This window comes from Papaver somniferum, chromosome 1, assembly GCF_003573695.1.
Source record: "Papaver somniferum cultivar HN1 chromosome 1, ASM357369v1, whole genome shotgun sequence".
Taxonomy (NCBI): domain Eukaryota; kingdom Viridiplantae; phylum Streptophyta; class Magnoliopsida; order Ranunculales; family Papaveraceae; genus Papaver; species Papaver somniferum.
The window spans coordinates 10,189,206-10,203,223 of record NC_039358.1 but is presented as its reverse complement, the minus strand read 5'-3'; the positions used below and the strand labels follow the sequence as shown (position 1 = coordinate 10,203,223).

General features: G+C 35.0%; 2 protein-coding genes across 2 annotated transcripts; one reads left to right on the top strand and one right to left on the bottom strand.

Annotated features, from left to right (window-relative positions):
- The first annotated feature begins 4,665 nt into the window (after nt 1-4,665).
- On the top strand, nt 4,666-5,523 carry LOC113279077 (probable histone H2A.1). The gene is made up of 2 exons (XM_026527791.1): nt 4,666-5,012; nt 5,122-5,523. The coding sequence occupies exons 1-2, from the start codon at nt 4,812-4,814 to the stop codon at nt 5,365-5,367; spliced, it is 447 nt and encodes a 148-aa protein (XP_026383576.1). The 5' UTR covers nt 4,666-4,811; the 3' UTR covers nt 5,368-5,523.
- Nucleotides 5,524-6,612: 1,089 nt separating this feature from the next.
- LOC113279072 (glutathione S-transferase-like) lies at nt 6,613-7,673 on the bottom strand. The gene is made up of 2 exons (XM_026527785.1): nt 7,347-7,673; nt 6,613-7,236 (listed from the first exon to the last, which is right to left on the bottom strand). The coding sequence occupies exons 1-2, from the start codon at nt 7,494-7,496 to the stop codon at nt 6,748-6,750; spliced, it is 639 nt and encodes a 212-aa protein (XP_026383570.1). The 5' UTR covers nt 7,497-7,673; the 3' UTR covers nt 6,613-6,747.
- Between the last annotated feature and the right edge of the window lie 6,345 nt (nt 7,674-14,018).

Genomic DNA, 14,018 nt, shown 5'->3' with positions numbered 1-14,018 from the left:
TTGATTTCCCTTTCGATTCATGAACTTACTTCCTTCAAACAAATGTAAAGCATTTTTTCCTATGATGAAATATTCACCATCAAACCATACACATATATAATTGTAAAACTATATATAAGATTATGTTGATGTCATTTCTACGAAGTTCAAAAAATGTTATACTTGGTAATCCATTTCCTTAATACTATGACCATACTATTATGATCATGTCTAACTACTAGAGTATTATTTATATAGAGATCTGAATGTTATGTTTTCAACATGCACGACTTGAAAGATACTTTAGTAATTGAAACAAGTTAAAGTCAATATTACTAACCTCAAGTGTAAGGATGATGTCGTCGTTGTTGTCGTTACTTCTTCACATTTTTCATGTCTTCGGAGTAATACTTGTATGTCTCAACATTCCTAGACTTCTAGTCTAACCTAAACTAAGTTGTCTCTAACATTTAATCAAGTGACTCTAGATATGTTTTGATACTAAATATGATAACCAAACTTGACATACCAATGCTTGGTGAATTCAACCGAGCTATGCTGCACAAATTACTTATGATGCAAAATTGATATGCATTCCTTTTTACAAGCCCGTGACTTTGGACATGAAAACTTGTAGTAACGGAATACGTCACGCCCAAGAGTTTTTAGAGACTAAACCATTATTGCAAATCCAATTGAAGAATATAGTGAAACCGAGATTAGTGCTGCAAAGCATAATTCTGTCGGATTAAACGCTATTATCCACGCTATAAGTCCAAATCTCTAGCACTGTGTAACTTCTTGTACTACATCTAAAAGTGTTTGGAATATCTTAGAAACCGTATTTGAAGGAGATGCCTCAGAAAATGAAGCTAGGCTTCAAAACCTAAATTCTGACTGGGAAAATCTTCGTGTGTCTGATGAGGATTCGTTTGATAAGTTTAATCATAATGTGTCTGGAATCCAATGCATGTTTTGCATTAGGGAAGACCATTACCCAAAAAGAAATTTTGATGAAAATTCTCTAATCCCTATCAACAAGAAACGAGTATAAGAAACATGTCATCATGGAAGGAAACAACCTTGAAACACTTTCCAGAAACAACCTCGTTGGAAAGTTAAAGATCCTTGATCACGAGCATAGTGTGGCTAAAGATCGCTCTCCTGCACTTAGATCCACAAGCAATACAAGTATGATTTCTCCAAAGGAAAACTTGTCTTGGGCTGATGAGTGTTGTGTTGATCATGATGAAGAAAATCTATCTCTGAGCACACAACATGTTGAAAAATCCTGAGAAGGTACAGAGAAATTGGAAAGCGACGTTTGTGAACAAAGTTTCAAGATGATTCAGTTATTTAATATAAATCTCCTCAAGAAACTAATGCTCTAATTGTGTCCCATGATATATGAGCTTGGTTCTGATTACCTAACAGAAAATTCTGCCCGTTGTACATAAATACATGTTGATTCTGATTCTGGATCGGAAAAGGAGTTGTTAGAATTCTTGAATAAGAGTGAATAAGTTCATCGAGAAAACCTAAGTTTGAAGAAGACTATGGAAAAACTTGAATCATCTAAGATGAAAAATCTTGGGTTAGAGAAACTTAATGAGAATTTCACGGAAACTCTGTCTGCCAAAAAGAAAAGAGATTGATACCCTTAAGTGTGACCTTCAAAGGCTGTCAGGTAGTTCTGACAAGATCTCAGCCATGTTGTTTGGGCAAAAGTCCTTTGGTAACACTAATGGTATTGGGTTCTCCAACAAGACCTCTATTACCAACAACTATTTTATTCCATCAGGTACAATCAAAGAGAAACAATTGGTTGTGACATACAGGTATCCGAACCTTCTAAAGTTAAGATTTCAATGCACTGTTCCTTTTGTGGATGCAAGGGACATGTTCAATAAAAATGCCAAAATTTCAAGCAGAATAACTCACGAATTGTTAAACTTCAGAATGACATGCATAAAATGAGTATACTTTTGAAGGACAACCAGAAAAATGCAAAACCAAGAAGAAAATGGAGCAAAAGAACCAGAACAGGTAAAATTCTTGAATACATTAAAGGCCTTGAAAAGTCACCCGGTGACGCAAGCAGTGAGTGCTCTACTCACCCATAACTACTTAAATGTGGTTATGAGTACAACCTCAACATTTTAACTTGAGAAAATGAGTGTGTATAAAAACTCATCACAATTCTGTGATGACAAGGCTTCTCAAGTACAATTTGACTACTACTTGTATTTTATCTATCTTCTGTGACTCATCTCTTAATTCTCTCGTAGATTATTGGTATGAGTGATTTTGTTGATCTAGCTCAGAGATCCGGAATTCATAACAGTTTTCCATAACCAATTTTGACCCTTAAGACTTGTCGAACCATCTCTTGTGTTATAACCTTGTTTATTTGAGCTAAGATGACGTTCCAATATTCAGTGGTAGACTATGTTGAAACCTATAAGAACGTGTAACCACAATTTATATTTTTACAAATTTTAGTCTAAGGATGTGTATTATCTTTTGGGCTCATGGACTACATTATCTATGATATTTCCACTGGTTCACGAACCATAATAAAGAAAATAAATTTCTTTATTTAGGGTTAACTACTCTTGTCTTCTTAGAAACTTCGGTTCCATGGACCCTGTAACAAGAGGTATCACCAACGAGGATGCAGTAGAAGCTGTCAACGTCTACCTATGTGAAGGAGTCAAATCTTTAAGGAATTTGAAGAAGATATCAACCAGAGATGCAAAAGTCTTATGAAATTTATGTGCCATGACGATTTTCGTGAATCGAGCTGACATTTCATATATGCTCAAAAGCTAAATTCATTATGTTTTTGTAAACATAAAATAAAAAAAAACTCTTTGAGAATTTTCTCGCAGTATTGATCTACTTGATCACACTTTTGTGTTTTTACTGCTTGACACACACTCCGTAATATTTTCTTTTTGTTAGTAATTGGTATAAAGATTAGTTTAACTCTATTTCTGGATACAAACCCATGTGATTTTATAATGTCCAACAAAATCCATCTTTTTTTAAAGTAAGGTCACTCATGTTGTTCTATAAGGAATGACATCAAATGGGGGAGAGTTCTTAAATGAACTTGTGCTTAATTGCAATATCTTTGTGGGGGGAGTGTGGTTGTGGAATTTAAAAGGGGATGCTTGTATGTTTTTAATCTCCTAGATGAGCGCTAAGTAACTTATTTACTATGTGAGATCATTGGAAAAAGTTGATACGAGGAGTTGCGTTTTAACTATGTTTTTATGTAATATCTACATTTTCCTTAAAAGCTTGATATAATATTTTGGTTGTATTCATTATGATCCCAGGATTTTCGTACCTTTGTTAATTTTATTGAAAAAATGGGGAGAATTATTTAGCAGTTTAATACTACATACATATGGTTTACGGATCATCATATAAAGAGGAGTGAATCATTTAGCAACAGGTTTCACCTATTATACAAAAGATGTAAGTTTTAATTAAAGATGCGAGACATATCACCGTAGTATTACTTCAGAGTTAAGGTGCAATTGAACTTTGGAAATGCAAATTTAATTGGAAATGCAAGTGCAAATTACAAACATAAAATTATCCTTAATCTTTATTGTTTTGCCGATGAATCGTATACTACAATATTATTCTTAATCCTTTTTTTTAGTTATTGTCACTTAGTCTTTTTGTTTTGTGTTGATTAAAATTTTCTATCAGTTTTGACAAAATTATCAGGATTTTATTTTAGTTAAATTGCCTGTCAGTTTTATACAACTAACTGGATTATCAGTTAACTATAACTGACCATAACCGAGCCAAACCGAGCTGAAACCATGTGCAACCCTACTGTATATTTGTATCTTGGTACTCGTCGTGCTTTCGTCTTCGTCTTAATCTTCATCCATTTGATCAAACTGAAGCATACAATGTTGATGTTGGTGGAGATATATCAAATTAACTGTCTGTGCTTCCCTGTCTTCCAAAATAGGATCCATAAAGAGAATTTGATTAAAATGACTTAAAACAAAGAATACATTAATGTTAGAAATTTCGTTGAAGAAATCTGATAAATTTTTATGAAAATAGATAGAAACCGTGTGATTTTGTCGGTGGATGAAGGATCATTTATATAGATATGATATAAGCATATGGTCGTTGGATATAAACATATCCAAGCTGAGCTCAACTTGGGACGACCGCCCTTGTTGAGAACGATTCATTCTCCACCAACATGTATTTTCCCGCTGCCCAAAACTGGATTTGTCTATCCACCTAGACCCTCCAATAGCCAAATTTACCCACTCTGCTATTGACATTAACACAGAAGCATACAGATCAGTGACGTGTTATAATCTATTAGCCATCAGATTTTAATCCGAGCATATTAGAGAACAGATCTTATTGGTTATCAATGAAGCACACGGATCGCTGGTTTCCATAAACGAACAACTTAAATATGAACCCATCTTATTGGTCAGTCACGAAACATACGGATAGGTGAGGTGTCATAAATCCATAGCCGTCAGATTTTAATCTGAACTTATAAAAAGAGAGAAAACAACCAAATATTATTGGTTAATAATAAATCATACGGATCGCGTTTGCATAAGCTAACAACCGTTAGATTAATATATAAAGAGAACAGAACACCAAGGACTTTGAGAATTCATTTTCAATATAAATAAGCAGCAAACTCGAACAGATTGAATCACAAATCTTATCTCCATCTCTCAAACGATTCACCCTCTAAACTCTAGTTTTCAGAAACATTTTCAAGTGATTATCTTTTTATTTTTGATCAGTACATTTTCAAGTTATTATCAATGGAAGGAACAGCAAAGGTTGGAAAGGGAGGAAGGAAAGGTGGTGATAGAAAGAAAGCAGTAACAAAATCAGCCAAAGCCGGACTTCAATTCCCAGTCGGAAGAATCACTCGTTTCTTGAAGAAAGGCCGTTATGCTCAAAGGCTCGGTTCCGGTGCTCCAGTTTACTTGGCTGCTGTTCTTGAGTACCTCGCTGCTGAGGTAAAAAAAACCTAATTTTTAGTCTTGTTCTTCATTTTTGAATCTGGGTTTTTACTGAATTTTGATTTTGATTCTAATTTGTGTATTTTTTTTTGAATTGGGTTTTTAGGTATTGGAATTGGCTGGAAATGCTGCCAGAGACAACAAGAAATCAAGAATCGTCCCAAGACATTTGTTGTTAGCAATCAGGAATGACCAGGAATTGGGGAAATTGCTTTCTGGTGTTACTATTGCTAGTGGTGGTGTTCTTCCCAACATCAACTCTGTTCTGTTACCAAAGAAGAAGGATGAAGCTGCCAGTACTCCAAAATCTCCATCAAAATCAAGTGCTGCTAAATCTCCAAAGAAGAAGTAGTAAGATGTAGATCTATGTATTGAAGTTTAGGGTATTATTAGTACTGTGTATTGAAGTTTAGGGTTCAACTTTTTTTTGGGTTGTAAGATTCATTTTCTTAAGATTTGTAATCTCTTCATATCAATGGAATCAGTCTTACTTTTTTTTGGGTTGTAAGATGTCATGGAAACATAATGATTATTCATCCTACTTTAAGTTAACTAAATAGAAAACTATGGAGTGGGTGCACTTGTTTTCAACTTCATAACTCAACAAGTACATCAATCTGAAGCAATTCTTAGAATACGGCTCAAATGTTATCAATGCACCAAAACATTTACATGTTCTGTTGTGTACCTGCAGATTACAAACACGAAGATCAAACTGTTCCCGGTGAAGTTACCTTGCAGATCGATGAACGTAGCAGTGACATCTCATCTTCAGAAGAGGCAAAGCAGGATTTTGACCATAAAAAGGCTATCCCTTTGCCTAGAATCGATATGAAGGAGTTTTTATTAAGCAGTGTATCATTTGTCAATTACGCAGAGGACCTCTTTGATCTCAATGTAAACCAACTAATGGTTTTACAAACAACGTCATTCGAAGATGTTGGTATGATCAAAAGCAGACTCTACTTGGATTGTGCGAGTGAGCTTATGGAACATAAAAGCCACTGGAACTCACAATCACGTCATCCTCTTATAAGGACCCATTGCGCAAATTCAAGAGCTGGCATATCTCTAGATGGGTTGGTTGAAGAAATTTGCATTGAAATGGAGATTCTGAAAAGTTACAGTAAAGATGATGGTGACAGTATTGTGCCTGTAGATAAACTGCACAAGATGTTGGAAATTGATCTCAAGAGGAAAGAAATGCTGGGTAATGGGGGATGGGATTTGGGTTGGACAAGCGGATTTTCTGTCGATGATGCTGAGCACATGATAGGTATAGTGGAGAAGGAAGTTCTAAGTGAACTGATTGATGAGTCATTGCAGAACTTCATATCAATGAAAATTTCTCCATGGATGATTTTTCTGTGCTTGATCCAGAACTCAAAAACACAACACAAGAAACCCAAATTTTAGTGGTTCTGTAAACTCTGTATTGAAGTTTAGGGTTCGCAACTTTTTTGGGTTGTAAGATAATTTTCCAGATTTAATGATCCGTCTTGGTTCAGATCTTAGCGTTCGTAATCTCTTCAAATCAATGGAATTTATCTTACATTTAGATTTTGCAATAAATCTTAGTTTTCAACCAAATCTCACAAAAGCATTCATTAACCAGAAAATTTTATTAATCAGAAAATTTCTCCATGGAAGATTTTTCTGTTCTTGATCTAGAACTCAAAACAAGAAATCCACTAATTTTGAATTTTCAGATTTGGGGCTTAACCCAATTTTTCTAATGTTTCTGTAAATCAAGAACTTTAGCCCAGGAAGGTCTAGCCAAGATATCTTGAGACCAAGCAGAAACACATGGTCGAGATTCAAAAATCTTCTTAGTTGGTGTACCCATCAAACAATTAAGATAAGGAAGATGATGAAGATCGGCTAAAGTAAACTCATCGCCACCCAAATATTTGGACTGGCCAAGTCTTTTTTCATACACATCCAAGACAGTAGCTAGCTTAGCTTCATTTTCTTCAACAGCAGCTGCATCTGTAGTCATACCGAACATTGGCTTGTAAACTAATTCCCAACCCAAAACTGATGCTACTGGCTCAAAATGGTGTGCCTCGACTTCCATCCAGTTCACCATTACTGGCATCTTCTCGAATGAAATCAATGGTGTTCCGCTGCTTGCATAATCATGTGCGATGTACTGTGTGATAGCCCTTGATTCGAAGAGCTTCAAATCTCCATCTTCAAAAGCTGGGACTTGACCAAATGGCTACAAAAAATATTTTAAAAGAAAAATTAGTGAAAATTCCTGTGACTTGTAGATGATCCATGAATTAAAACTGAAAAATAAAAAGATCAAAGTTTGATCTATCTGCTTACGTTGAGAGAGATGAAGGGTTCTCTCTTGTGTTCACCTTCAGCCAAGTTAACGAAAAGCAGGTCATATTCAAGACCTTTTTCGATGATGGTAACAAGAACTCTTTGAGTTGCAGTTGAGATTGGACTTCCATGGACCTTGAGAACAGCCATTATTATTACTGTGAGATAGTGAAAATAAAATGAAGGTCTTGTTTTGATTTCTATGCTGAAAGTGAAAGGTTTGATGACAATTTATAATGGAGCAAAGCAATAATGAATCATTTCAGAGATGAGATTTCTTTCTGGTATTAGGAAATTGGACCAAATTGATGTGTGTACCCCATAGAGAATGGCTGGGATTGGTTTTATTCAACTAAAAGTCTACGGTCTTAAAATAAATAAATAATCAACCAATTTTAATCTGCCGGTCAATGTGAAAAAGGATGTGGATAATTTACGCTGGCCGCAGCTGACCGGCAAGTGAGCTACCTTTTGTGAGTCTAGAAGGTGGTTTGGTGGGCGGAACTAAAAAAACTGAGTTGTATCAAATGGGTTTTACCTAGATGGGCTTCATCGTGTGGCATCGTGCTGGAAACTTCTAGACATTAGACTGTTTGGTAGGACAAAGCCTAGTTAGTAAGTTCGCGAATGATTCGCGAATTTTTCCGTATCACGAATTTTACCGTCTCATTTGCGTACGTTTGCAACTCCGAACTCAAGTCGCGTATTATGTGGCATTCCCGGATTATTCGAGAATCGTTCACGAATTTTACGTATCCCGAATTCCGAATGATACGTCCGCTTAATTCGCCATAAATTCTTTAGTTTTTACGTTTTCAAAGGCCCCACTTTTTGGGCTTTACTGCCTCCCGAGTATACACCACCCAATATTAGACGTTGTTTTAATTTTTATGAAACAAAAATGATTGAAGAGATTTGAATGTGAAGGTGAGAGAGATCTCAGACTTACTAACCAAGCATCTAAACCACTATACCACGTCCTCTTGGATGACTAATGTTGTATATATTATTAATATCATCATATTAAGTTTATTTTTTCTTTAAATAACTCACACATATGTATAAAAATTGGTCTATGACCTTATAAATACAAATTATTTAGTATGTATAGATACCGAATTTTCGAACTCACATTTATAAATCGAATAATACACGTACGTATGCCGTTCCGAATTACTGACGAATCACGTCTCGTTGACCGAATTTTGGACCGATTCTGGGTTTTACAAAACCGTATAATACTCGTACGTTTACCGTTCCGTACGTTTACCGAATCCCGAATTGCTAACTAGGGGACAAAGTTATATTGTTTAGAAAATCAAATTCCAGGAAAAGAGACAACGAATTCAAAATGCAAGAGGTGGTGTGGTGATGGTCGGCCATGCTTGCACGATTAACACGATATTTGTTCTCCCCGACTGGTAGGGCCTAGATTTGTACTTTCAAGCTGAAGATCAATTTCGAATATTTTTATTTGACTCTTGAAAAATAATTCAAGTTTTTTAATCACATTATTAATGAAGCCAATGAATCATCCGAAACGTTTTGTTTCGGGGAAATCAATTATAATTAGGTTTGTCTATCTGTTGTCCATTTTGTACTGCATGACCGAGGTGTTGTTGGAACTTGGGAGGTTGACTCCCTTTGCATTATAATTAGGTGCGTTATTAAACCTCATTTCGGTTTTTTTTTTTTTTTTTTTTTTTTTTTTTTTTTTTAAACCTTTCATTTCTCAAGGATCATTTCTGATACGAGACTTGCTCTGGAAAAAAAAACTTAGCCTCCATTTGTCTCTTGTCCGGATTTGGTCCTTTTTGAATCAGATCTGAGCAATCACGATTTTAATTTGAATGAATTGAAATTTGCTGATTGATAGAAAAAAAAATAAGATTTTTTTTTTTCTGAAATGAGACTTGTTGTCCCATGTAGTTGCCCGGACAGGACCATCTTATAGGCTTGGGGTGTTCTAGCTGACCTAATAATATGGGTTTTTTTTTTATGGGTTATCATATTGGAAGTAAAGCTAGAATTTTAATCTACGAAGGCTTTTCAGCACATTCCGTTAAATACTGGGTTGTATGTATGTGAATATTGGTCATACAGCTTAAGTCCCAAAATTTTGTCGTTGATTTTCAAAATAATGTAAAATTTAGTGATGCTTATAACTGTTGCCAAATATTTAGTAACACTTACAAATGTCATCTGTTTGTAGTATAGATAACTGTGAACAACATTTACTCGACGTATATATAACTATTACAAATTAACAATAGAAAAAACCGAAGAAAAAAAAGAAGAATTGGGCCCCATAATTAGTTGGGGATCTAGGCTGCCTCTATCATAAGATGGCCCTGTTATAATCGGCTGCTTTTTAGCTTTACGATCATACCATATGCCGTTAGATTATATTTAACTTAGTTATGCTAGAAAACTACCACTGGTAAAGTTTGAGTATTAGGAATAAATTCTTCTATTTTGTCTTCATGTCCTTATGTGGTACTCAATATTCTAATTAGTAGTTCGCTGCCTACTTGCAGCTTCACGGGTATGGGTATTTAGTGTTTTGAGAAGTTTAGTAAGTTCATGAGTGGTTGCGTCAACACCTTAATTTGATTATTGAATCGCTAGTCATATTGAGAAAATAACCAGAGCGTCCAATTAGTTAAGCTTGTTGTCAAATTTAATTGTCAAAACTATATCTTGGTTTCTAGTTTATAATTAGTTAAATTTTGGATTATGATAAAAGAGTAGTTGAGAAACAGACATCGCGGCAGTCATCATTGCATTCTACCATTTAAAGGAGAAGATCAGGCCGAAGCTTTTGTAGAACTTCTTTAACAAAAGGTAAGTAAAAACAGAACCACCTATTTCTCAAGTTAAATTCATCTTTCTATCTATGAGACGATGTCGCATAACTAATTAGACTATCACAAGCATATCTGATCAAGAATTTTGAGTCGAGTTTATCTTGGTAATTAATTCTCGAAATACGACTAAGCTTAATGAACATTTTTTTATACTTGATGAATTTCGGCTAAGGACAATTTATTGTTCGCAATCAAAATCATGATTCAAGTTTTATCATTCAAAAATAGCCTGGAATAATGATATGTGTCATTGATGTTATTCGGGAATGTTTCGAATTATTTAGAGAGATATAGAACTACTGTACATTCAGATATAAAATAATGTATATACCAGTTTTACAAACTGGGAAAACTGTTATAAGTCTGAAGCCATAATGCATGTACTCAGTACACGAAACAAAGTATCTATATGTCGATAAACAGATTGTTGGTACGCATATTCGTATGCACACCTTTAAAAATCTGGGAAATCGTCCGGATTGGTACGTAAACTAGTACGCGTAACTGTGGTTACGGAACCGGCTTGATATTCATACGGGTACACATACAAGAAAAGTTATGTTGATTCCGGAACGTGTCTATGTTTAAATGATATCCATACCAGTACGCATACCGAAAAAGTTATGTGGACTCCGGAACTCGGTTATATCTTAAGGTTTACATACCGGTACACGTACGGTGACATGTTCACGAACAAGTTAAGTGATTGTACCTCGTACACCTACTTACCATGTCGATTAAATTCTTATGCACTTAAATTATTTCTCCGAGGAATAATCTCTAAAAACACCATAGACATATTTGATCACTTGATTGTGTTTCGAGTTAAGTCTTAAGTGTTTATGAAAATACTCAAGCTTATAGTTCGTTTGGATACCTTTGGATAACCATTTATGAGCGTCGTCTTATACATGGTTCAGTTATGGTTCATCCTAACCATTTGAGTGTATATCTTGTTATGTAAATCAGATTCAAAGATCTATCTAACGTTGGATATTGTCTGCTTGGTTTCAAATCTACGTTAGATTAAACCTAAAGAAACCTATGCTTTGAATGTCTATAAAAGGGGAACTTCAAGCAACTGGGATCTTTGAATCCCAACACTACTTTTCTTGGTGTGTCCTAGTTGTTATTAAAGTCGTTCTCTTCCTAAAACCTTTTTAAGGTTTGGCGCAAGACTTCATTGGGATTTGTGAAGCCAGGTCCAACTATTATTTATCTTGCTAGCTCGACTATCCTGATCTTTTTTGATTGTTGAGCTTCTCACTTGAACAAGATAGATAGAAATCATAAAAGTTCTCTTCGTCTCAAACTATGTTGACTCCACAAGTTTTATACTTGTGAGGTGAATGATAATCTAGACTGCACTTTGGGTTGCATAAGTCCGAATTTTGAGGTTAGATAGACATTGTATATTGCTATCGATTTCCATCACATTGATCAAACTTTTTGATCCAAAGGAAACCACATATATGCTTATATGTGGGATGCGGATTGGTTTAAATTCTTCAATTGAGTTGAAGCAACTCTTAGTTGGTGTGACGTCAGCTATGAGAATCAATTGCGCAGGGTCCTGCGGGATTCAATAGGTGTAAAGAACGTGACTGTAATTGAATTGCTGGGAGGGTTTAATTCGGTCCCAACTACATTCCAGTACGAAGTTAATTGGTAGTAGGCTAGTGTCTGTAGCGGCTTAATACAATTTGATGTTTAATTTGGACTAGGTCCCGGGGTTTTTCTGTATCTACGGTTTCCTCGTTAACAAAACTTCTAGTGCCTGTGTTATTTCTTTTCCGCATTATATTATTTATCTTTATAATTGAAATATCACAAGTTGTACGTTAATCAATCAAAGTAGATACATCCATCCTTGTTTGTTGAATATGACTTGATTGATTTACTTGGGAAATTGATCTTTGAAATCACTCAAGTACTCTCACCCGAATATAAGGTTCACGGACTTGTCTCTGTAAACGTTCTGATTGTGAGAGAAATAGATATAACTTTGAATATTCTTTCTTGATTGACATTTATTAAGTTGAACTCTCAGAATTATATTTGAGTTTGTCCATACAGGTTTCCTAAGAAAAAGTTGGTGGTGTATTTTGGTACCCCAGCGTTTCCATCAGTGGTCGAAACGGATGTAGTCTGGGAAGCACCGACACGGACACGATACGAACACTGGGACCTTCAAAACTCAAAATCACCAGGACAAGGACATATATATATATACTAATTAAATAATTTTTGTACACAAAAAGTGTTATGGTATATCAAATACATTAATCACATAATTATATGCAAAAAACTCAATTTTATGCTGTTAGATTAGTCCAAATGAAGAAAAATTAACTATTTTACTAATTTCCATGATACACTTGATTACCCAACACGTAAAATAGAGTGTTGATTTTTACACATGCGTCATGTCGGTGTCCCACGTGCGTATTGTGTCCGACGCGCGTCGGACTCGGACACGACACCAATACCGGCGTGTCGGTGCTTCACAGGATGTAATCAACATGATTTGTCAAATCTTTTTGTTACATCGATCTTTAATTATATATTATTTTTTTCTTGGATGTATTCTATACTCCAAGAGAGGCTGATAACGCTAGCAAAACATTTAGATAACTTGCTTTGTAAGGCCTATTCCTATGCACCATGTCAAAAAAATTTATTTGCTATACAAGGTGGCATGGCAAATTTAGTTGCGCTACTATGGAAAAACATCTATATGACAGTAATTCTAGCGAACGATATTGATAATAGCGTCAACGATAGAATCTTTATCGCTGGCGGTTCTCTGAATAACGCCCGATGAAATGACTAGCGTCAACTTCTAGTTCTTTGTCGCCTATAAATAGGTAATTTTCAAACTAAATATTTACACCAAAATTTTACACAAATATTTTCTCTATTTCTCTCATTCTCAATCTTTTTTTTTCTCAAACAAATGACAAAATTTCAAACCCAACTTGATATTTTTGGAGTAGTACCTGAAGGTGCTATTAAGAAGATATGTGGTAGATACAAATTGTTAGAACATTGCTCGGTCGAACTTACAAGTGTTGTCATATCAAACTTGTTTCAAATTTAGTTGATCAAACTATATCTTGATTTCTAGTCTACAATTAGTCAAGTCTCGGGTTAGGATAGATGTGTAGTTGAGAATCAGACATCACTGCGTTCTACCGTTTGAAGTCGAAGATCAATTGAAGAATTTGGAGAACTTCTTCAACAAAAGGTAAGTGAAGATTAAACCACTATTTCTCAAGTTATATTCATATTTCTGTCGATGAGACGGTGTCGCATGACTAATTAGACTATTGCGAGCATATCAAGAATTTCGAGTCAAGTTTATCTTGGTAATTAGTTCTTGAAATATATATGACTAAGATTAATGAACATTTGTTCATACTTGATGAATTTCGTTTAAGGACAATTTATCCTCCATAATCTAAATCGTGTTTCAAGATTATCATTCGGAAATAGCATGGAACAGTGATATGTGTCATAGATGTTATTTGAGAATGTTTCGAATTGATTTAGAGAGACATAAAATAATGTAAATCTGGATACAAGACAATAAGTATACCAGTTCACATATTGGGAAAACTGTTATAGGTCCGGAGCCGCAGTACATGTACCCAGTACACGTACCAGCGAAGCTATAGTTCGACATCGACTTAGTAGTGCGCATACCCGGTATCCATACCACAAAAAGTATGTGAACTCGTGAACCTGGAATGGTACCGTTTGTACCGGAAATTTGTCCAGGCACTAAACACGATGATTTTGGTGA

Excerpts from the sequence above, each read along its gene's own strand:
- LOC113279077 (XM_026527791.1), top strand. The coding sequence starts at position 4,812 with ATGGAAGGAACAGCAAAGGTTGGAAAGGGAGGAAGGAAAGGTGGTGAT. Across the intron at positions 5,013-5,121 it reads TTGAGTACCTCGCTGCTGAG|GTATTGGAATTGGCTGGAAA; the intron begins GTAAAAAAAACC and ends TTGGGTTTTTAG.
- LOC113279072 (XM_026527785.1), bottom strand. The coding sequence starts at position 7,496 with ATGGCTGTTCTCAAGGTCCATGGAAGTCCAATCTCAACTGCAACTCAA. Across the intron at positions 7,237-7,346 it reads AACCCTTCATCTCTCTCAAC|CCATTTGGTCAAGTCCCAGC; the intron begins GTAAGCAGATAG and ends TATTTTTTGTAG.